Raw genomic sequence first — 25,033 nt, 5'->3', positions numbered from 1 at the left:
TCTTCAACACATTGACTTACATAGTTGTCATGTAACTGGTTTTGTGGGATTCTTCACAAAAATGTGATCCGTCACATTAGCTGGAACTGAACTATTACTCAACTCTCACACATATAGATAACACCTACAGCCACTAACATCACTGGAACTCAGTTAGATGGTATCTCTCTCTCCCTCTCTCTCCCTCTCTCTCTCTCTCTCCCTCTCTCTCTCTCTCTCTCTCTCTCTCACACACACACACACACAACACATTTTCATATTTGTAAGTTCAATGTGACAACAGCACACAGTCACAGCACTACGTTTGGATGTATTACTGCATGTTTTTAAGAGCTCAGCTGTGGGTGTTTATTGGCGCGTGAAGTTTTTTTTTTTTTTTTTTTTTTTTTTTTTTTTTTTTTGCAGTAACAATACTCAGGGGGAATAACAGTAGGAACTGTTGAGGCAGTCCACAGTCCCATGAGCCCCATAAGAAGAAAATAAAACACAAACAACAAGCATCAGCCATCTGGAGGCTGCTGCACATGGAACTGAACCAGCGACATTACATTTAAATTACAAGCCTAAACTCTAAATACTAGGCCTTTATCATGAGCCTCAGGCATAGAGAGAAGTTTATCACAACCACTGTATCTAATGGAAACATCTCATACATGTTTTCTGATACTTTGCTTTCATTGATCAGATCACATGATCAGGTTTTTGATATACTAAATGATGACAACATGTGACTTCACACGACAGAAAAGTCCAGTGCAATACACGCCGGTATATTACAGCTTGGGTCTAGTACTCACATGTGTTAGCTGAGGAGCTGGGAGCAGAGTGACATCGCTGAATTTCAGTGAAGCAGCTAGGAAAATAATGGGTCAGATTAACAGACAGGTTGTAAACAAACTTTAAAACCAAATGTGAATGCGCCTGAAGTATCATTAACAGCCCCTCATTGTACAGAAAGCTGGTCTGTAAAGCATGATGGATGATTGTGGATACTTTTTTTTATTATGGCTACTTCTTCATTCTCTCCTCTAAATATAGTCAGTGTAACTGTCAAAGAGTTTGTTTTCAAACTGATCATCTTCTGTCAGCAAATGTAACGCTGAGATGCATGTGTTTTTGAATCACCATATTCAAATCCACAGGATGGGAGTTCTTGTTCTTGTGTTATCTGAACTGAACGTTCATTTGCATCCATTTTGTCGAACAAACAAACTCATGTGAAACATATAAGATATTTCCCCTTTTTGATTGCGTGTGAACATCATTTCCTTCTCCTTGGTGTGTATTGTCAAGTTTAAACAAGCCTGAGATGAACTCACTGTTTGCTGAGTGTAAAAGATGCTGGCACAAGTTTCTCAACTTAGTTTCATCCTCAAGTTTCCACCTGCCTTTCCTCCATCTACCCTCGTCAGTTCTCCTCCTCATTTTTCCTGCTTCATCTCTTTTCTCTTCTCCCACCTCTCCCTCCCCTTCCCTTCATACCCACTCTTTCTGTCTTCTCCTTCCTCCTCTCTCAAGTGAGAGTGTGACTGTGTGCTGTATAGGAAACTAAAATGTCCTCACTTTCCACAAATGTCCTGTCTCTGAAGACTAAAACTCAGACGGGTCCTCACAACAGCTGACCAAAAACACACACACAAACACACAGAGTCATTGGTCAGTTCAACCTGACTCAGTCACTGTGTCTGCACATGTCATGGAGCTGTCAAAGTCAACTCTTTCCCACCAAACCTCCTCTTCCTCTTCCTCTCCTCTCCTCTTCCTCTCCTCTCCTCTTCCTCTTCCTCTCATCTTCCTCTCCTCTCCCGCTCCCTCTCCTCTTCCTCTCCTCTCCTCTTCCTCCTCCTCTCATCTTCCTCTCCTCTCCTCTCCCTCTTCCTCTCCTCTCCTCTTCCTCTCCCTCTCCTCTTCCTCTCCTCTCCTCTTCCTCCTCCTCTCATCTTCCTCTCATCTCCTCTTCCTCTCCTTTCCTCTCCTCTCCTCTTCCTCTTCCTCTTCCTTTTCCTCTCCTCTCCTCTTCCTTTTCCTCTTCTCTCCTCTTCCTCTTCCTTTTCCTCTCCTCTCCTCTCCTCTTCCTCTTCCTTTCCTCTCCTCTCCCTCTCCTTTTCCTCTCCTCTCCCTCTCCTCTTCCTCTCATCTCCTCTTCCTCTCCTTTCCTCTTCCTTTTCCTCTCCTCTTCCTCCCTTCTCCTCTTCCTACCATCTTCCTCTTCCTCTCCTCTCCACATGCTGTGTTTATTGTTGCTGGGTTCGGCAGGACGATGCCGGGGCTTTTCCCACCACACTTATGGGAGCTGACACCGAGCCATCCTCCCTCCTGTTTACAACTCATTATGACAGTCAGGCCCCTCTGGGACGCCTGTCTTAAACTCGGAGCCATGAGGACAGGAGATGAAGTCCAACTGTCGTCTCTGACGCCGGTGGCAGTCACGAGTGTTTAATGTTACATGAGCTCTGATTTCCTGAAACTCAGCTCAAAGAAACACCTGAGATGTAAGGCAGGTGGGTGCGACCAACTTTTTGTGTGCAAACCTGCAGCATGGCATGTGGTAGAAAAGCGTCCTCAATGATACATTTGATAGGGTGGACAAAATATTAGAAACACCGCTCAGCTAAAAACAATCCAATTCAACAGCACCACAAACTACAGCCTTAGTGGTAGCTATGGGTGTACCGAATAAACTGGAGGCTGGTGTGTCGCCCATTTGCAGTTATACATTTATTTTTTTTCATTGCTTTATTATAACAGTGTTTGTTGCTGTTGCAGCTCAGTATCCCACAGGGATCATTAATGTTTTATCTGATCTAATCTCATCTCTTATCTTTATTGCTGTGTTCGGCATAGCCATGGGGGAAAATGTATTGTAAAGCTGTTAAACTGGTGTGTTTTCTTTTCCATGAAGATTCTCTGTAAACATGAAAAGCTACTATTATACAAAAAGAGAGAGAAGAGCTTCACCGTCATGGATGAGGCCGGTGGAAAACATGGAGTTAACCATGGGGATATTTGCCATAAAACTCAGCTACTGCAGCTTCATTCTGTTGGTTTTCTGCTTCGCAGTTGTTACACAAATCTTATGACAAACAAGTCTGGCGCCATCAGGGAGGTCGACTGGAGAACTGACTGTGTGGAAATAATGGTTAAATATACAACCACCGGGTCAGCAGAACAGACCTACCTGATGGACGACCTGTTTGATGTGGACCATTCTGGGCTTTTTCTTCCATCCTGATGCACAGAGTATGGCAGCCGGGCTTTTTCCTGGCGAAGCTGCTTTGTCATCAGACACAGGTTGTTTTACTCGTCCTGGACCTGTGTTCATGTTTAAAGAAGAAATGTCCCTGACTTTGAAAGTCAAAGGTCACTGTGACCTCAACCGTAACCCATAAATACCCAAAGCGACACAATGTAGACTCAAATATCTAAATTAAGTGATGATATTATATCCAAAGGGTCAAAGGTCAACTTCACTGTGACATCATAATATTCTGCAAAGACATTTTCTGGCTATTATTCAGTGCTGTAACTGTGGAAGGGAAGATTGTGAACATATTTCCTGTAACTCGGCTGGCTGGAGGAGGCAAACAACCGAAAGGGGGTTATTGTAACGCTGCAGTTTCCCGCACATTCATGACACCCTCTCACATGCCTCGAAAGACACATCAAACAGCCTGACGCAGCTCAGCATCACAATGTGATATACAACAAACCTGCAACATTGCTGTTGTCACAGTGTTTCCCTCCAGTGTGTAGAGAGGGGCCTTTAAGGACACACACAAGCTTGTTAAAAAAAACGACAAATGTTTTCATCATTTAACAGAATCTCACTCTCTATTTCCTCTCAGAAAAACAAGCATTCGCACAATCTTTACCTTCTTGAGATGAGAATGTTTAGGAAAAGTGTGTGTGTGTTTAAGAGAGAGAGAGAGAAAAAAAAGAAAAACTAGACGTAAGCTGAAACTCAACATCAATCATTCCTTATTTAATTCAGGTTATTACTTGGGTAAAAATAGCAGCAGATAAAACTGTGAGCAACACTAGTTATCGGTAACACACACTGATCAAATTTCATTGGCTAGACTGATACAATCGGTCAGGCATCCAGTTGCAAATATATGAGATATGGAGGCTCTGTGTCTGTGCTGCAAGTGTGAGGTGGTCGTCCTGGCCGTCTAAGTCAGTCTTTTTATTGTCTTGATGTTCCGATAAAATCTAACATTTCATAATGTTATAGTAAGTTTTTTAGTCTTGGCTCATGCAAATAGTGACGTTCAATGACGCTTCTCCAGCACTGAACAGGAAGCAGCAAACCCAGTTGATGTTGAGCATGTGAGTGGTCTTGTGTAAGGCGGGCATTAAATACAGAGGTGGGGGGGGGGTGATCCTTTACAAAATCTTATAGTGTATGGGCGACATAAGACAATAAAAAACAGACTTTAATTATAAAGACATACAATGGGCAGCAGTTACATGTGAAAGCAAAAATAGAAACATGATTAAAATGAAAGCTGATTTGTCTTTGTATGTAATTAGGAATTGAAGAGTATAGACACGCAAAACAAAAACTGTGAGTTCTCCCAGCCGTGTGAGCATAAACAGATCCTGTTCAAAGGCTGAATTATTCTGGTCAGATGACATGTTGGCCCACTGAATGTGTTTTAAATAGTAGGGATTCAGTATTTTTCATTTTAGCTATGTATACAGTAGATGTGTTCTCATTCGACTGAATCCTTGATAAACAGAATAAACACTGTAGGGAATCTACCCCCCAAAACATTTGTGCTCACAGTGAGAACTGTGGAGGCGGCTGCATCCCTCTGCCAGTGGATGGCTGCTGACGCTAACATCCACTTCCACCCCTTCTCTCCCTGTTGTCCGCTGCCAACTTATCTGTGGAGCACGAAGAACACAGCAACACATCATCTCCTCAGAAGCTAATTTAGCACCACCACAGTGCCGTTTGTAGTGATTCTGCAGTTACAATATCATCGACCGAGCGCGTGATAGACGAGGGTGAAAATAGACCGGACTGAATTTATTCTCACTGTCAGCGTACGCCACTAAATGTGCCAGTTTTATGGAAGATGCGTCAGATCTGGACGCAAGTGGTGACCAGGATGTGAAATATGCGCTCAGGGTTACTGCATAAAAAGCAATAATCAGTGACACACAGGCAGATGAACATAACAAACTGCTCCAAGCCTGAAATTACTGTTTGACTGCAGCAGAGTTCACTTCAAAAGGTCTGTGTCGTGTGAAAACATGAGAGACCTGGACACAGGAAACACCTTTTTGTAGTCAGATTTTTAGTCACCACTGCCATCATTGTGTTACAGTGAAATTAAGGCTGTAAGGCTAAAGGTTTCTGGGTAGGATGGAAACATGACGCTTTGGGAGGAGATCTCACCCTGGGGTCTTTGTTTCTCTAGCAAAAAGTTTCCTAATTTCCTTCTGTTCCCCGTAGACCTCCCCCCTCCAGTTGATCTTTTTCTTTTTATCTTTTTTAAAGATGCCCAAATGTCAGCCTGATCTCAGGGGAAGCCTGCTTTTTGACTATAGGGTTGCCAGTTTTAATCTCCAGAGGAGTTGGTGAAATCACCCTGAACAGCAACCACTGAAATAACATTTTCAATAACTGAATATGTCTCTCCTGCCCTCTGTGGAGGACTGCAATTATAGGCAACCGGTCTGACCAGCTTCTCAGAAGGAAACTTCCAGACCCAGCTGGGTATATACAACACAGCAATGAACTATTTGAATAGACCGGACCCAAAAGAGAATATTAATTGAACTGTGGGAAGCATATTTGCACTATTTCCATGTTCAAAACAAATAGCAATGCAAATGTCTCCCACTCACTCAGATTTGCATTTCCAAGCCCTTGGTTTGCTTATGTTGTGTGTGCAGATTCATCCAGACCACTACTGAAACATGGGGGGGATGAAATATCTACATGTATACATATATATATATATATATATATATATATGTGTGTGTCTGTGTGTGTGTGTGTGTGTGTATCCAGGTGACAATACAACCTTGAATCCTAATATATCAATGTATCAAATGAATCTGCTGAAGTTGAAATATTGAAAAAATTGGAAATATAAAATGGCAAATATATGGAAAATAAATGGAAATACTTGATTTGAAAATGTCAGTGGAGAATGGAAAACTTCATCTCTAACCTTAATTCAAACAGGACATCCTGAAGGGTGGAGACATGCAGTAGTTTTCCAAAAAAATGACCAGCATTCGTATAACTCGGTGTATGGCTGGTAGCAGGGACCTTGGTTGTCACGACAACAGACAGAAAACTGCTTCTCAACATTGGTGGGAATGCAGCAGTGTCTGCGTCCCTGGTGTACACTATACTGAATGTTTGACTAGTTCATATCAGGCCTGGGGTCAGTGATCTCTTAATTCCTTTAATCCAGGAAGTAGATTTCCTTCAAATCTAATGAACTGATAAACTAAAATAAAATACTATGAATTCATGTTTAACAAATTAATTAATTCCCCAGAACAGTTCAAAATGGTCTCATTTGTTGCTGACCAAATTAAAGTGCTTTAATCTCAAGTTTGGACTAATACAGAGCTCTAAAAACCGTTATCCGATCATTTGTGGCCAGTGAGTGCCTCTTCAGTGTAGAGTGTCAGCGCAGGAGAAAGGTCTGATGGGAATTGCCGTCATTCAAGACAAAGTGAAAAAGCATTTTGGGTTATCTGGAAAACTGCTTAAAAAATCTGCTAAACTCTTGGGTGACGTTGCAGAGGAAGTATTGTTGCCAAACATTTATGACACACAGTAGCTAATGGCAGAGATTCATTGAGATAGTTTGACGTCATCTTGGTTTGCTTAAAATCCCCTGAGCCGTCCCGCGGTGCAGTGCACAGACACGTCATCAGGAGGCTCCCTTTGAGAGAGAGCTGGTTACAGTGACATTCAAGTCCGATCCCTCAGTGCGCTCAAAACAAAAAGATGACAAGATGAATTCACTGAACCATCAAAAATGAATTTTTTTTTTTAAAGTCTGAGGTCGGGAACGCTGGAGCATGGGTGGGCCGACCCAGAGAGGGACGACCAGGCTGCCTAATGACCCTGCTGACATCAGCTGTCCTCATGTCTAGTGACCACTTGGCTATAACTCAAGTCCTGGCCCTTATTGGTTCTCATAGAAAGCAAGGGAGACTTTGAAAAGCAAGAGAAAATAGAAGAAAGAAAAGAGTTGGCCAATAAGAGGCTTATCCATCTGTTCACATCAGAATAACTAGGCAGAGGAAGTTAAAACTCACAGTCTGTCACCTGAAGGTCCATGAAACAAGTTGGTTGTGACGCCGTGCGACTCTATTAGTGTCGGGTTTATTCATAATCACATTGCGAAGATCTAAACAAATTTGATTTTAAAAAATGCAGTAGAGTGTTTCCAGAGAAGTGTTTCCACTGTGGTTCTTGCCAGTGAAAATGAAGTGCAGGCGAGATGACACCCAGGGGGTCGATCCTCAGATCTCACTGACACTCCTAATGAGGCTCGTCACAAAAATAAATGAAATAACACCAGTCATTCGGCCACCAGCTTTCAAACATCAAAGACTTCCTGATCAAGGTTGTAGATGAGAGATGCCCTTGTAATGGAAAGAAGGTGTCCTGCATTTTAATGAGGGTAACATTTCTTTAAACTTGTGTGTGTGCTTCAGTGTGTGTCCAAAAACAGGCCTCACAGGTAGGAAACTGGCTTTAATACTCCCTGTACCTGCTGCAGATTATCATTGTTTTGGTTTTTATCATTTTCTCCAGTTATGAGATTTGATTGAGGGCTGTGAGGTTACTGGATCGTGTGTGTGTGTGTGTGTGTGTGTGTGTGTGTGTGTGTGTGTGTGTGTGTGTGTGTGTCGTGGAAGTGACCGAGTTGTTTAGTGAAGTGTAAGAGGCGTGTCGACATGTTTGATAGTGTAGCATTACTGTCTTCCTGCTTCCACTGTTTGACTGTCAACAGGAATGTTTGGCAAACAGCCGCATGGTCACTGCCAAAACACACACACACACACACACACACACGCACAGGTTTGTTAAATCTTGAAGAATAACTTCGGTTTATTTAAAAAGTGGATCGTGTTCTGTTGATCTTGTATTTCAGGAACAGTAACTTTGTGCTCTGCCAGTTAAACACTGACATCTGGACATGTGGTGACATCATTAAGAATAAGTCAGACACAGGAAGCAACGCTATCTGACTCTATTTGTTCTAAACGTCCGTCCCAGTGAACACATGACTCCCTACTTAAGATTTCCTGTTCACAGAGATATGATTAGTTATAATTAGTCATTATTTCAGGTACATTCACTTTGGTTTTACTTCATCAAGTGGTTTGATAATCTGGAGAAACTGTTTGTTTGTCTGGTTGCTCTTTTCTTGCCCGATTGGACGTTTACATGGATACATGTAAATGTGTTTCTGGATCTCTCTGATTAATTAGGTTAGTATAATATTATCACAACTGATGCAAATTACCAAAACAATCAGAGTCTATAGTTGAAATGAGCCGGAATTAACTTTTAACCCACAATCAGTCGTATCAAGACGTCGACCTCCTGATCTAAACATTCCTTCACTTTCAAGGTCTGAAATTCAGTTTGGACCCTCACACACACACACACACACACATGCACACACACACACACACACACACACACACACACATGTACACGCACACACACACACACACACTGAGCCTACTGTATATCTTCCTAACAGGGTAAATGACCCTGGTGTTTCCGTTTTCTAAGATACAGCTCAGGAACTTGTTTGTGTCGTCTTCCCTCCTGGCTCCACATTCTCAAGTGTTTCTGCGCTGACACAGAATAATTAACAAAGACAAACAATTAAAGGGACATTCTAGCAAAAAAACACAAAGGCAGTCAGAGTGCAGAGTACAAAACCTGAATATACTGGATTGTGTATTTTTCTGGATGCTGAACCTTCCGCTCCACATGATTGAAAATAACTACAAAACAAACAAATAAAATAAACTACACCCTTTTGCTTGTTTTAAGATTTGATGATGTTACTACTTCGACATGTAAGTGAGAGTTACTAAGTGATCTGATTGGCACTAAAATGTATTTACATATAACTTACACTCGGTCGCGCGTGATAAGACTTGTGCGGAGTCACATGACTTCACCTCCAGCTTATCAAAGCACAAAGTCGCTGACTTTGACTTTACCTGTCGATGACGCAAACAGCCCGACCTTAACCTTGTAATGCTGCTCTGATGTATAAAAGAAAATCACTAGAGCATCTTTGACTGTTTGCCTTGCGTGCCATATCTCACGCCAAGTTCTTTGTTGTTCTGTGTTGTTCTAGGAGTTTAGGTGTGGAACCGGCCGAGTTGTGATAATCAGAGTTTGGTTACCTGGACAAAGACCATGAGAGCCAAACGTGTGAACAATGGGTGCAGTGAAGGAGGAAAGTGAAAGGAAGAAAAGTACACCGTAAGTGAAGGAAAGGGAGAAACGTATTGTGTCTGTGTCTGTTTGTGTGTGCATGTGTCTGTGTGTGTGTGTGTGTGTGTGTGTGTGTGTGTGTGTGTGTGTGTGTGTGTGTCAGCCAGCGTGCATGCCCGCCTTGACCTAATCTTCTCTGGCAGAAGATCAAACGTTGCTGTGTTGTACCGGACGGCACAGAACAGGTTGATATAGGCCTCCATTGTACACACACACACACACACACACACACACACACACACATTTCTAATTCCTAATTACCAATAAACCTCTTGAACCTCTTTCCAGCTGTGAACTGTGGCCTCAAACCTTCAGCTGCAGCCTGTCCCTGCAGATCTCAACTTTATGTACAAACCACAGAACACAAGAACAGGCTTTTTAATACACACAAGACAGAGCAGTGTGACTGATGGAAAGACACAGAGGAAAGATGATGTCAATATTTGAAATCAACTTTTATTCACAAAAGTGAATCCATGGATTTTTGTAAAAACTCTTGTTAATTTTAAGGGCAGCAAGTCCACTGTTATCTGAGGGACGTGCGACACACTGTTCACTCTACAGCAGCTTCAGAAACTATTCACTTTTTGCACGTATTGTTGTGTTGTACAACAACAACAATAACACATAATGACAATGAGAAAACATGTTTTTAAATCTTTCTTTTTTTTAAATTAAAAATCAAAAAGTGAAATCTCCTATTTGTGCCTTTGGGCAGTTTATCCCGTTCTTCCTGACAGAATTTGTCAAAGCAGTTCAGAATTCATCTTTTTTAAAATCTGCTTCCTCATTTGTCAACCTTTACAATATCAGTCAATGCATCTTTACTAATCTGTTAGTGAGCACAGTGATTGACTGAGAAAATAGACAGATGAAAATCAATCTAATTTCTTAAATGTCTCACTCAAGATTGTGGTCTTGGTTAAGTGTAGGATTAAGCATAAGTCTTTTTCAGTGTTTACCCAAACCACCATCTTTCTCTAACCCTATCAGGAGGTTAAGAGCCTAAACCCAACAAGATGTGGAGCACAGGATGCTGACCCCAGTCTGCGGTGTCAGAGTGCTTCCTCCATAATACGTCACTTTACAGAGATTTCACTAGGAGGCAAATTGCAAAAAGATGGGCAGTGAGACTAAATGGTGTTTTCTTTAAAGGTCCCATATAGTATAAAGGTAGATGTCCATGTGTTGTTTGATTATAAAGCAGGTCTACGTTCTATATTAATACTGTGAAAGTATCAAAGTGCTCAGTCCACAGAGAAATGTACACCTGTATTCAGAAACTGAGCCTTAAAACCAAGCGTCAGGACTTCTGTAACTTTGTGATGTCACAACAAAGCCTGCGAAGCCTGAGAGAAGAGATGTAAAACTAGACTGAGATGATTTTTGGTTCTTAAAACCACAAATACATCTTCTTAAAACAAACCAAATTTGGGCTGATACATCAGATACTCTGATGATGTTGACTTACTAACACTGTACTCTGTGAGCAAGTATTATTCAAAGCACAGAAATAGTCACTGGTACTGAAGGAGATATAAATCCAGGTTTAACCTGACTGAAACATGAAAAGTCAAATCGATGACTGTCCTGCAGTGAGGATTTGTTTGTCTGTGCTGTGACAGGTGTGATGATGATCCATGTGTTTAGTGTGATGAGACATGCAATTACTTTAGAAAGATAATAAAGTAGTTATGAAACTGCAGCACCAAAGCATCTCATTGGGCAGCAGCAGCTGAAAACATGTTCATGGGTCGTCTCATGTTTATTTTTAAATTTTGCTTTTGTCTTCCTGTCTTGTGTATACTTGAGGTCTGTTATAGGTGTAACTTCTTCCTGCCAGTCTTCTTCTTCACTGCATATGTTGGCATATCACTGTTTGTTGGTGCATCGCAGCCACTGACTTTGCATCAGCGTGAAACCACTGGCAGGATATGAATCATGTGGCCCACATGTTTATGCACATAATAAACAAAACAAAGACCTACCTGTAAAAGCACTGCTCCACAGCCCAACTGAAAACTCTATGAAGAGACGTATGTTGACACTGAACATAGTGACATCATTGCTTGTTAACTGGGCGGTTGATAGGATTTATCACAAAATAATTAAAACAGCAGCAGCAACAACAATAATAAAACTAATATTTTTTATATATTTATTTGATGCAGAATGTTACTTCCGTTCAAGAGGACACATCTGTGTGAGTCTGTACGGTCTGCAGACTCTGCAGGTGTGTAACAGGTGGATAAAACTCCTCTGAGACTCTGTCTGAGCGTCACAGAAACAGTAATGCTTCCTGTTTTATTTTGAAATCTCATACCTGTTGTGTTTATGGTTGTTATGCTTCATGCCCTTGTGTCTCATTGTCTTCTGGTTGTCCCAAACCAAACACTGCTGATGTGCGCTGACCAGCGATGACGATCACTACATGTGACCACCAGTTGTCTTCCGCTTGCCTGCTGCTTTGCTCACTTGACTGGAATGTTTTAGGGTCCTGTGTTTGCCGCCATTGGTGCCAACGACGTGTCCTCCTTCCTTGGTCCCCGTTTTCACAAGTTTGGAAATACGTTGGTGGTGTCCATAATTTTACACATTTTTGAGTTTTTTGAACGCCCCATCCAGGTACTTATAGTTCAAAGTTCAGCTCATACAGATGAAAATGAACTGGTTCACGTTCATTTGTTCTGTTTTTTTTTTTTTTTTTAAATAGATAAGCCGCTATTCTTGTCAATAGAACCTCCTTCTACCCATCCATCACCAGCCCCAAACGTGAGAGTGAACGCTGCTCACTGTTCACGTTCATCATTTCTTAACTGATTCGCTCAGTTCAACGTTCACTAAAAAATATCCGTTCATCCAACGCGTTCATGTGTAACACTGCTTATAGTGCACTGCATGTAGCCATACTTTGTCAATGTGAACGCACTAATGTGTGAGTGTGGAAGTGAATTGAGGCACAGCATCTGTGTTCCCCTCACTCTTTCTTATTTCGTCTGGTGTTGTTCCGCGTTACGTTCCTAGTGGTTCCTGCTGCCTGTTCCTGTTTGTTCACCTTCCAGTCTTTCCACCCTTCCCTCTGCCTGCCTGTTCCTCCGTCCACCTGTTAGCCTGAAACCACTCAACTGTCGCAGTTCAGTGAGTTCACGACCCAAATGCAGACACACAGGCACACCACCGCAGTGAAGTAACCTTTAGTGACAAATGTCAGACTTACAGTCGGACAAAAGAATGGTGGAAAAAAACACACAAGGACAGGAAGCAAAACAAACATAAACACAAGAATTTTCAAAATAAAACAGAAAGCATTACAAAAACTCCTAAAGGAACAGATCACATGAACCATAACACCAATAGAGGTGTGTGTGAGTTGGCCATCGCATGCAAACACTACATGATAAATATCTGTAAGTGACTAACCACATTCCTGGTAACAGGTTGGATAAAGATAAACACGAGTGGATTTTGCGACACACAGGGAAACGGGCCCGTGTCACTTTGTGTTAAATTACTGTCGTCTGAACTGACTTCATCTTACATGAACTTAGTTTGTATTTTATTAGAAAGTCAGAATCAAAGCGTGCCCTCCACACACACTGAGAGCACAGATTAAGAGCTGATAAGATTGACTGGCAGTGGTTTTGTCACTGGCATGTGGCCCTGCTGTTTTATCTAATGAGGACATGGGGTGACTCTGTGGTGCTCAGTGGAGACGGATGGGATGTCAGCTCTTTGATAGTGGAGCGCTGCGACTGCAGGGTAAAGCAGAGAGATATTACATTTTGTTGTTCCTTTCCAAACAACCTCACACTGAGACAAGTATCTCAACTGTCTTTGAAGTAAATGTTCATTCTTTATGAAGTTGTTCTGGTGAAAGATGGAAGGTCAATATGTACATTTTCTGAAGTAATGTGCTACAATTTTAAGGTGCTGATATTGTATTTCTGTCATAGGTTTACAGAGTTTACTCTTTAATTTTATGTTTTTTCTTTCTTTCTTTCTTTCTTTGCTTCTTTTATCACATCCTTCTATCTTTGCATTTGCGTTCCTTTTCTTCCTTATCTCTGCATCTTTCCTTTCCTTTCCCCTCGTCCTCAAAACTGGAAGTAAACTCTTCAATATGAAAACTTTTCATAGTGTGATTGTACTGTTTAGTATTTGAAGACTTCATCATCCAGTTAAAGTTAAATGAAATTACTCTACATTTTTGGTTTCAAATTGACAGGCAGTAATTGTTTATCTTAATCATGCACACACGGAAATGTCAGTTTGAAAGAAATGATTTTATTTCATGCTAAATGCAGTCTTAGCTACTGAAATACCGTAAATCAAGACACAGTGCTTAAATTCCTTCTTGCACCAGGTCTGCTGGAGGAAGTTTCTCCTTCATGGAATTACAACATCCTCAAAGCACAAATGATCCTTAAACAGTTGAGAGGAGTGAAGTTTCCCTAAAAGGCTAAAAACAAAAAGCCTTTTTACCCTTGCTGGTGTTCGTTGGTGAGAAGGTTCAGGCAGCATTTGCTTGTTTCAATGTGGAATTCTAACAATGCAAACAAGACTTTTGGAGGATTTGAAGGAAAAACAAGACAATTTACCTCCAACTTGACCTTCACCCCCCCCCCCCCCGTGAAACCATAGCCACAGTAATATTAACGTGTGGAATGCTAACAACACAAACAAGCCTTTTTGGGAAATGGAAGGTTGATGCTAGAAACTTAAACCTCCAATGTGAGAGTTTTTACCATATAAACCTCTAACAGTCAGATGTCTCTGGACTGTGGTGATAATATGTGTGACAACAGATTACAGCAGGAATATGACCCAGCTGTGCTTTAGGTTATCAACATGGGTGTTTCCCCCAACAAAGAGTTATTTGACAAGGTCACTGTAGAAATGACCTCACCAAGCCCTCACGTGTGTGTTTGCTTACGAGTTGGTGTGTATGATTGTAGCGCTGAGTCAGCTCAGTCCAAAGTCACTGTTCCACACCACTGACTGTCACATTATCACAGGCTGAAGCTGTTTCCTTCACAGATCCTTATTTGTTGTGTGGTGACAGACACTTCTCAGGCCTCTTCCTTGGACTTTTTACCAGGAAGTCAGCACAGACTCATCATGCATGTCGCTTTCTTTAGGAATAGGCAATATTTGCTTTAGTCGAGGAGCCAACATATGGGAGTTTCCCAGTGCAACCAGTCTGTCTGTTATGAGACGTGATCATGGACTGTGGTATCATGGAGACCCCCCTCATCTGCTGCATTATGTTATAATTTCCCTGAGGTTTTCTGTGTATGCTAATGGATGATTTTTTTAAAATGTTTTTGATGATACCTCTGACCTTCCCTCCATTAGGTCAAAAAAGGTTTTAAAGGTGTTAAGCACATTCATGCTCTCATAAACCCTTGCCATTTTGCACACTGCATGAACTATTCTTATACACCATGCTCAGATCTACATGTCAGCTTTGTACTGAAGGAATCACATGGCTGGATTTCCTTATCATGTGAGATATTTGTGTATGATCCTCAGAGAGACTTCTGTTGCTCCCCAGCATTACATGACCCTCCATCATGCCATGTGCTGTGGATATTCATGGTCCACAGAGGACAAACTTAGTGGATTATTTTTCTTAGAGGTCCCATATAGTATAAATGTAGATGTCCATCTTCTTTGATTATAAAGCAGGTCTAGGTTCTATATTGATACTGTGAACGTATCAAAGCCTCAGTCCACAGACAAATGCACACAGTTTGTATTCAGAAACTGAGCATTTAAACCAGCTGCCAAGACTTCTATAACTTTGTGATGTCACAACAAAGCAGTCACCGCTCTCAGACATGCCCCAAGCCCCGCCCACCTGGAACCTCTGTCCAACCTTTTTGTGTTGATTTATCTTTTTTAACAACACAATACTGAGTGGTTATTCTCTTGCTAAGCTGTCAAACTACATGACAGAAAAAAACAGAAAATGCTCAAGTTTATTTTTTCTGAAATATGATTTCAATATCAACTCTGCAAAACCTTTTAATATCAATATCATTTCAGTGGGGACTGACCATCTTCATTTGCATTTACCGGTGACTTTTACCAAGCTACAGTAATGGGCTTGTTACCTGTGGTTGGCCTGATCATGTGTCACTCAGAAAACCGCCGGCCAATCAAAAGAGAGTCTCAGGGATCAGCACGATATTACTTGTTCTTGCTAGAGCTCCAGAGAGAAGCCTGACGGAGGAGATGTAAAACTATATTGACTTAAAACCACAAATACATCTTCTTATGGATCAACACTCTTAATAAAACACAGGAAAATTCTAAAATATTGGACCTTTAATTCCAATTCAGTCTTTCCTTTGATAAACATGTCACTGGAATGGGCAGAGGAGGTCACCTACTGTTGGCTCTTCATGCTGAAAAACCTTCACAGTAACTCATGAAATCTGTCGATGCAGGAGGAATGACAAGAAGCTGAAACACACATAAACTCTGGAGAAACAAAAGGTCCCAATGCTTAAAAACATATTTAAGTAAAGTGATTGAAAGCATATGTGCGCTCATATCAGCTGTATGCAACAATATCAAGGCGGTCCAAGATGTATAAACAGAAGCTGAGCTCCGAGTGGAAAGTGAGAAGTTAAGGAGTGAAACAGAAACTGAGCTCCCACCCCTCTCTCTCTCTCTCTGTCTACTCTACATCTATATTCAAGTCATGTTTATGTGAAGGCTTACATAATGCTTATCACATGTCCTGGACTCTCCGTTTGCAAGGTCTTTTTGTGCCTGCACGGCGTGTCAGCATGTTCTGATAAACTCCTGCTGCTTCGCTGTTCTCGCTGCCTCTTTCTTCCCTCTCTCTGTCACTCCGTCTATCACTGTCTTTTCTTTCACACATGTTCCTGGAAGTTGGAGGCAGCAGAATTCAATATATTAGCAGAAAAAAGGGTTTGACTGTATGCATTAAGGGTGTGTTCACTCCAGGCAGTTTGAGTAGTTTGTTTTCACCTCACAAGAGATTCCATTCACTTCAAATAACCAAACCAGATGCCTAGAAAGTGCAGCTCTGAGTCTTGTGACATAAACCGTAGTGCATTACGTGTAAAAGTGTATGTGGACTAGAGGCAGAGCACAGCAAATAAATACAGGAAATGAACTGGAAACACAAAGTTTTTTGGCTATGGTGTGAGGACAGCTCTGACAAGCCAAACAGGGAAAAAGAAGTGAGGACAAGCTGCAGTCTTTTGTTTCTGTTCCTTCATGACCGGAGGAGAGGCTGCAGAGGAGAATGTCAATTAGTGCACAAAGAGCATCATGTTCAGTTAAAGTTACACAGTCATGCTATGCAACCAAAGATTATTCAAACCCAAAGAAATTTTATTTCAAATTCTAGCTTCAAAAAATGTCAAACATATCAGTGAAAGGTTGTCATAAGGTATTAGAATGATGCACAGGACAGGTAGATTAGTGTATTTCCACCTGGTGGAACGGTCCAGGGTTTGAATAAATCGGCTCTGATAAGAAGCTGGAACCAGCTCATTCAGAATATACAGTAACTGCCACAGTCAGACAATAGTAAGTAAAAATTAAGACAAACGTTCACTTGCACTCAAGGATGAACTCATTAGGTCAAAGGTCAAGGTCACGGTGATCTCACGAAACACGGTTTTGGCCTTGTGAATGTGATATCTCAGTAACGCCTTGAAGGAACTTCTTCAAATTGGGAACAAACATTAATTAGGACATCATGATACTCTGCAAAAACACTTCTGGCCATTATTCAATACTGTAGCTCAGGAAGGGGAGATTGTGACCATATTTCCTGTAACTTGGCTGTTTGGCAGAGGCATACAAACACAAGGCAGTAATTGTAGTTTTTTTATGTCTTGAAGGTTTTAATCTTTTCCTCTTTGTCTTTTTTATGTTACTGTTTTATTAGCTTTAATAATTGATGCAAGTATTGAAAGTTTGGGGCGCCCTGATGGCTCAGCGACCATATCAGTCCATACCACAGTCTGACCCGAGGCTCTTTGCTGCATGTCATCCTCTCTCTCTCTCCCCAGCTTTCCTGGTTCTCTCTCACTGCAGCTATAATAAAGGCACAAATGCCAGAAAAATGACTTTAAAAAAAGAAAAAGAAAATGTATGTTAAAATCTAATTTGTTTTACTGACACAAACAGATATTTTTATCTTTGTACAGTTATTATAAAGCATCATCATTTAAAAGCCTCTCTCTCTCTCTCTCTCTCTCTCTCTCTTGCAGATGTCAGGGAGTTCAGAGTAAATGGACGGCCTGTCGGCTCCAAAGTGCTGAAGCTCTGTAAAGTCATTCCTGTGTTTTAGTGCAAACTTCCCTGAGGAGTCTTGTGTGTCATCGGGACCTTGAGACACACCCACACACACACGCTGATGTTGAGCCTCTCCCTCTCACAGTAGACCTGGCAGACCTCTAATCTCTAAAAGATTGATGAGGTCCTGTCCAGGCGCAGGAGACCTGGCACAGTGTCGATAAGGCAGCTTTCATTTCAGCACATTTTAACCCTCACTCCTTCCTTTATTCTCCTCTTTCCTTCATACTGAGGGACTGGCTGCGCAGCGGGAGACAGGATCATGACAAGTCAAAACCCTTTGGCAAGAAGGACAGCGTTTTTAAGAAACAGGAACCATGAGATGCTCCGGAAATGACAGTTCTGTTTTCTTGGGTCACTCCATCTTGGACAGCGGTGTGGAAGCCGAGCAGGATGCCAGAGTCAGCATGTCACTGTCAAACTGCTGGAGCTGTACTATAGTGAAACTACAGAGAGACACACAGAGCTGAAAATAGCTGAACACACTTCACACACCTGCACACACACACACACACACCTGCACACACACACACACACACACACACACACACACTCAGAGTGTTCCACACAGGACAATGTGCAACATCTCGTTCTGTGATGTGGACAGTAAGGTGGACCAGTTCTTCCAGCCCACGCTCTACATCATAGTCATCGTTCTGGGGCTGCCTACTAACTGCATGGCCCTGTGGGCTGCCTACATGCAGGTGAGGAGGACACACACACACACATGCATACATACAGACGTACACACTGCCACCAGCATAGCCAGCAAGATTACTCTCAATACAACGGTGTCAAACACAGTCAGATTAGGATCTGGTAGCCTGTTTCCTTTTGGATTTGGCTCCATGATGTGTAAAGCTTTTAATTGAATGAATCTCACAACAAATCATTTCTCTCTTAAATATCAAACAACAATGTAAACCAAAACCTGCCATGTAGGCACTGAGATAAATAGAATATAAGTAATGTATCTCACACAAATAATGCATGCAGCCACAGTGATGCATTAAGATACACAACTCTCCAAACGCCCCCAATACTGAAGTCAAGACAGTGAGAGGCGCATGAACAGATCTGCGGCTGCGTAGCTTCCAAAACATATAAAACAAACTACATAGTGGCGATCAATCATATATGAAATCGGTTCCATTTGTGCCAAGAATATATCAACATGTGCACTATATATGTCGACTGAAAAAACACTTGTCCGTCAGTTCAACTTGAAATTGCACTTTTGTCTGTTGTTGTACGTGACTTACAACGACACAGTCAAAGAACATGTGCAACAAGACGACTAAAGTGCAGTTTCAAGTTGAATCGACAGACAAATGTTTCGTCATTTGAAGGAACGTATTTAGGGGCAAAGCTCTGAGGCGTGCATCACCCCTCTGAATTTTCATAATACATTTTTTTTCCCCCTTTTGTTTTTCCATTCTCATGGAGGGATATGTATATTATGATTGGTATTAAGTTCAAATGTTGTCAGTTACTGATGAGGGTTTGTGGTGTTCCTTTTGCATGTGGACACACTGAAAGTGATGGAAACTATAAATGAATAACAGCTCACAGATTGATAAGCTTTTTTGTTTTGGGTTGTTGCTTAATGAATGTTTGGGTGTGTGTATGTGGCCAGGGGTTCGTGTGCTGCACGTTGTAGGACGCTGCTGTACTTGAACAAAAAGACAATAAATATAGTTTAAAAAAAAAAAGTTTTGTCATTTGAACAATTGACACAGACAATCTGACTTTCAAAATAGTTTGGTCACAACTGAGGTTTACTTCAAAGTTGAAAAGACAAAATGTTTTGTCACGTGTTCAGTCGACACACATGGACACATTTTTGGCACAAATGAAGCGTGGTTAACACTTAGCTGCTGGCGGGTGCAGGAAAAGGAAAACCATGTAACGAGTCATGTAACAAATTTATTACTGTAAAGTAAGTCTGCAGGTGGCATGATTACGTTTTCACTGTGTAACCAGAGGAGGGTTATTCTTTTATTTTTTTTATTTTGAAGTAACATGTCCGACGCTGGCTGCTATATACAGTCAACAGGGCGCTCAGGATATTTTCCCATACTGCATCAGTCACTTCCACTGTTTCCCACAGACTGTCAGTTTGCTTTGGCAGACGGAGGGAATCGTTATTGACTTTTAATTCAAACAACTTCACTAAATGTTTTTCAAGTGCAAACGTCATGAGAAGCGAGTGACATTTGAACATTAGCTTACTGCTCGCTGCGCTTCCATCTCAGCATCAATGTCACGTTTGAAACTTTCTACATTCAGTTTGTTCCAACGCAAATGAACATGACCGAACGTGAACATGATCGGTCTGCTGCTTATTTACTTGAGAGGTTCTGCCAAAAATTAGCAATGTAATATCAATACCGCTTAGGAAACGGAGCTGTCTCCTAGTCGCAGGATTTTATTTTCATTTTCTTTTCTTTTACATTGTAAAAGTTTGCATAAGAAGGAAACACTGACTTAAAACTCTCCATCCATTTTCTCCTTTAACTGTAAATCCGCTTCCACCCACCATCTCCCATCCCACCTTCCCCTCCCGCTTCCTGCCTTTACCTTTCCCGACCATTCTCTCCTTCCCTTTGTCGCACTGCTCCCTCCAGGTACGCCAACGCAACGAGCTCGGCATCTACCTGATCAACCTGTCGGTGGCTGACCTTCTCTACATCACCACTCTTCCCTTGTGGATCGATTACTTCCTGCAGCACGATGACTGGATCCACGGTCAGGAGAGCTGCAAGCTGTTCGGCTTCATCTTCTACACCAATATCTACGTCAGCATCGCCTTCCTCTGCTGCATATCGCTGGACAGGTACCTGGCTGTGGCATATCCTCTGCGCTTCGCCAAGGTTCGACGAATCAAAACAGGTGGGCCGATGACTCAAGTCGTGGGAGAAAAAGTGACTAACTTTCCAATAGTCCGAGAGTCGGTTCTGTCAGATCACATGGTATCCTGTTTTTACATGATTGAGATATTGCATTTGATGAGTCGTTTCCCAAACTGTGCTACTGCCAAGCCTGGAGGGGATGCACGTCTTCGCATCTGCCAAATCTGATGTAACAGGAAATTCACTTTGTGCGGGGATAAGATCACTTCCATGTCAAAAGAAGTTTTTATAAATAACTACTTAAACGAGGATGTCTGCTAGAGTCATTACTTTTAATAAAATCTAATGATACGTGCAACGAGCCCAGACTAACTTTTCTAGAAACACTTCATCTGGATGACAGTGAGACTCCATTTCATCAAGTTTAGCATCTTCCTGGTTTCTTAGGTTGGTACATTGTGTCAATCAATCAGTCAAAGGTTAAGGACTCTCTGTTGGCTGAGCACCCTGCTTTCCTTCAATACAGAACATTACTCACACAGGCTAGAGGAACTGAAGTTACCACAAAGTCTAATATTTCTTTCCTCTCCTCTCCTGACCCTCCTGCAGCCATCCTGGTCAGCGCCATGGTGTGGATCATTGAGATCATAGCCAACTCTGCTCCTCTCTTCCACGATGAGCTCTTCCAGGATCGCTTCAACCACACCTTCTGCTTTGAGAAGTATCCCATGCAGGACTGGGTGGCAGGGATGAACCTCTACAGGACATTTCTGGGCTTCCTTGCTCCCTGGACAGCCATGCTGGTCGCCTACCGGGGGATCCTGGCAGCAGTTCGCTGCAACGTCTCGACAGAACGTCAGGAAAAGGCCAAAATTCAGCGGTTGGCTTTGAGTTTGATCCTGATTGTTTTGCTCTGCTTTGGACCGTACCACGTCCTCCTCCTGGTGCGGAGCATCATGTTTCTAAGGAAACCATGTGACTGTGGCTCAGAGGAGAGCTTGTTTGCAGCGTACCATGTATCGCTGGCTCTGACCAGCCTCAACTGTGTCGCCGACCCCATTTTGTACTGTTTCGTCAACGAGGGGGCGAGGAACGATGTTGGCCGAGCCCTCTCAGCGTTACTGTCTGCGGCCTGCCACAAGGGCTCCTCTTCCTCACCATCGCACGCTGATATACTGAACGCTGGCTCAGTCACCATGGAAACGCCACTATCGGCAAAGAAGCAGCCTTGTGTGTACGCTGACGGAGGCAAGACAAGCAGCTACAAGACAGAACTGGTGGCTCTGAAGGAAGAGTGTCTACAGATGACCATCCTCAGTGTTAGGAAGTGACTTGTACCTGGTGCTCAGGTTGGCGGGAGGAGGAAGCTCCTGACACGTCTGATTTCTTCTGGCCTGACGGGCTGAAATCGGATGCACTCGTGGCTGCGGTAAAAGCTTCCACTCAGTGGCACTTCAATAAGCCAGAATGGGAAAGAGATTGATGAAGTAGACATGACATACAGTCTGTAGCCATGGTAGCAGCCCCTGAGGGGTTAAAATGCTCACACAAAGTATGTGGAGTGGTCATGTGCACATCCATCGAAACCTCAGTGGGAGAGGTGCTGGATACAGAGAAATCTGTGGAGTACCCGCACAGTAGAAGTGTTTCCACACCACAAAACAAAAATGGAGGAACTACTTTGATATTTTTTAAATCTTTACCACTAGAGGGCCACCACCTGAGGGCGGCAGCTGAAGACAGCTGTAGGATTTATCTTTCTGTGGCCATTTTAAGATATGATGCGATTCAACTTTCATCACTTCAGACTGTAGTGTGTCAGCTTCTGCACAGGTGTACTGCATGCTAATGTTATCATATCAACATGCTAAGTCATCATTAATCCCAGAGTGCAGCTAAGGCTGAGACATTAGCTCCTGAGGTCATGCAGTGTTGGGCCGCAAGAAATTTTGGTCTGCCAGTGGTGCTATATGAAAAGTCAGGGGCTCAGTTCTTAGGATTCGGCCTCTGTGGACCCTAAATGTCCGTACCAAATTCCATGCCAACCATTCCAGATGTTCAGCCACTTCAGTCTGGACAAAGTGTTGGAGCACCAGAACGACGGACCAGCTGACAGCCCTACAGCCAGGTCGGTGGTGTGGCTAACAAGGCTAACATCAAACACAATTTGATAACTCGGATATTTGGACAATTTATCACTGTGCCAGGAGTCATTCACGCCTACAAAGACATTCTTGAATATTTAAGTGGAATTATTTAAACAGACCACCCACCTTATGGGTGAGTATTGGTAGCGGTCTGAGAGGAGAAACCTGTGGATTCAGGCTGCTCGGACACCCAACTGGACATAGGAGATTGGGGTTTGAAACTTAAATGTGCCACTTTGGGATATGAAAGAAGAGCGGAAGGGTAATAAAAAAAGATTGTAAATTACTGGTCAAACACATTTGTGATGCTTGTTGGAAATGTCTTTACTGTGTCTTTAGTTTGTGAAGGAAATAATGAAGCCTTATGAAGTACCTCAGCTCATTAACTGTGACAGAAAGAGGGATTAGAGGAGAAGTGTGTTTCTTCTTTAATGTGAGCCATGTTTTTTTTCTTATACTTTCATTTCTACCACAGAGAGCAAAATAATCAGAAATCAGTTCACAGAGAGGATAGAGGAAAACCTAAAGTAAAGCCTCTTACTGCATTAAGCTCAGTTTGAAAGTTGCCAATACCCATTAAAGAATTGGGGATTTCCAAGCTTGTTTTTTATCTAGAATGGCAAAATTGGTACATTCCCTCTTGATGAAAGCGACACTGCTGACTGCTAACATTATTTGTCATGTTAGGGAAGCAGATTAAGAAATATTTTCCTGTAGTTTCAAAAGTATGCAGAGAAATTAAGACATGTTTTACTGGATATTATTGTAAAACCATCTCCAGGGCTTGGGTGTGTGGCAATGTTCAAAACAGCCATGTAACATTGTTGTTTTCAACAATTTATTTCAAAATTACAAAAGTTTACTACAAGCAAGTCGCCCCTTTCGTATGTGAAGCTGATCATTTTAAATGTAAATATAACTGACAACTTTAACCACCAATGCTGGTTTCCTTGCCATCATTTATCACATGTTTACTACTTTCTGAAGTCATGATGTCAAGTAAGAAAACTTAAATGTGCTGCATATATTTACCATGATTTGACTTCACACTGACATGAATTCTTCATTTTCCTAGTTGGCAGCTTGTTCTCACGGTAAGTCCCAACACAAAGCGACCAGACTTTGTGTTGGATTTAACATTCGCAACAGTTGGGATCCAAAAGTTAACGGCAGCGTCTGCATGAAGCAAGAATAAATGTCACTTTGACAAAACGCAGAGTGGACTCAGCTGTCAGAGCAGAGGCATCTTCAACTTCCAAAATCAAGTCTGTGTGTTGTTTTTTTGCAATCAAAGAATCAGTGGCAGTAACATTTCAACAATGCATCTGTTTACATTACAGGATGCCCTGCTGTATGTTCAGAAATATAACAATCACATACTGACTTTCCTTCTGTGCAGTATTACGGCTCATATAACTCCAGTCCAGCCCGCTGATTTCATGGCGACAGACAGGTGTACACGCTCCGCTTCCACCTCCCAGCTGTTACATCAGACGGATGGGAGATTATTTGAAATGTGTCTCAGTGATCCCAGCTTATTTTTTATTTTATATTGTCCTGGCATGAAAGCGTTTCTGTGTTCAGTGCTATGATGTTAAGGCAGGTTTGTTTTTTGTTTTTTTCCGTCAGGTCCGGCCTAAGCGCTGCTCTGTGTACCACTGCTTTTGTTGTGCATCTGTATGTCTGTCTCAGAGAGGAACCAGGCTTCATAACGTGTATTAGTTGATCGACAGTGTCAGTGAGAAATAAATTATGCATACGAAACTGTGTCCTCCTGTTTGTTTGTTTGTTTGTTTGTTTGTTTGTTTGTTTGGCATCTATGAGCTGAAAGAAAGCAGGACAGAGGAAGCTTTTTAGATGGAAATTACTTGAAGGTGGGGAACTGTTTGTTTGTCATCTTATTTTATTCTTATTTTCTGTCTTTCTTCTTTATCTATTTCATTTTTGTTTTCTTTCCCTCAGTTCTTAAAACCACAAATATATCTTTTTATGGATATCATATGGATATAAACTTCAAATAATTCAACAATCACACACACTTTACGCAGCAATTGGTCAGGAGTGGGAAGCTGTGAAAGGCAGTGTTTGTACTTCTCTCTGAAGCTCTTACTCCAGAATTGACAGCCTGACTGTGTGAGTCCTTTTCCCCACTTAACAACACACCAACAGCAGGTTTTCACTCT

General features: G+C 42.0%; 1 protein-coding gene across 1 annotated transcript in view; it reads left to right on the top strand.

The window, feature by feature from the left end:
* Positions 1-24,614, top strand: part of gpr4 (G protein-coupled receptor 4) — a 48,780-nt gene extending 24,166 nt beyond the window's left edge. Inside the window, exons 2-5 of the mRNA XM_023416004.2 lie at positions 9,369-9,496; positions 17,767-18,555; positions 20,479-20,743; positions 21,313-24,614. Of these exons, the coding sequence (XP_023271772.1) occupies positions 18,427-18,555; positions 20,479-20,743; positions 21,313-22,034 (1,116 nt within the window). The 5' untranslated portion in view covers positions 9,369-9,496; positions 17,767-18,426 and the 3' untranslated portion in view covers positions 22,035-24,614. The remainder of the gene's footprint in view (positions 1-9,368; positions 9,497-17,766; positions 18,556-20,478; positions 20,744-21,312) is intronic.
* Positions 24,615-25,033: the final 419 nt, after the last annotated feature.

Source organism: Seriola lalandi, unplaced genomic scaffold, assembly GCF_002814215.2.
Source record: "Seriola lalandi dorsalis isolate HSWRI2012SDOR001 ecotype SW California unplaced genomic scaffold, Sedor1 jcf7180002054560, whole genome shotgun sequence".
NCBI lineage: Eukaryota > Metazoa > Chordata > Actinopteri > Carangiformes > Carangidae > Seriola > Seriola lalandi.
The sequence above is the reverse complement of the archived record's forward strand: the minus strand, read 5'-3'. Positions and strand labels throughout refer to the sequence as shown.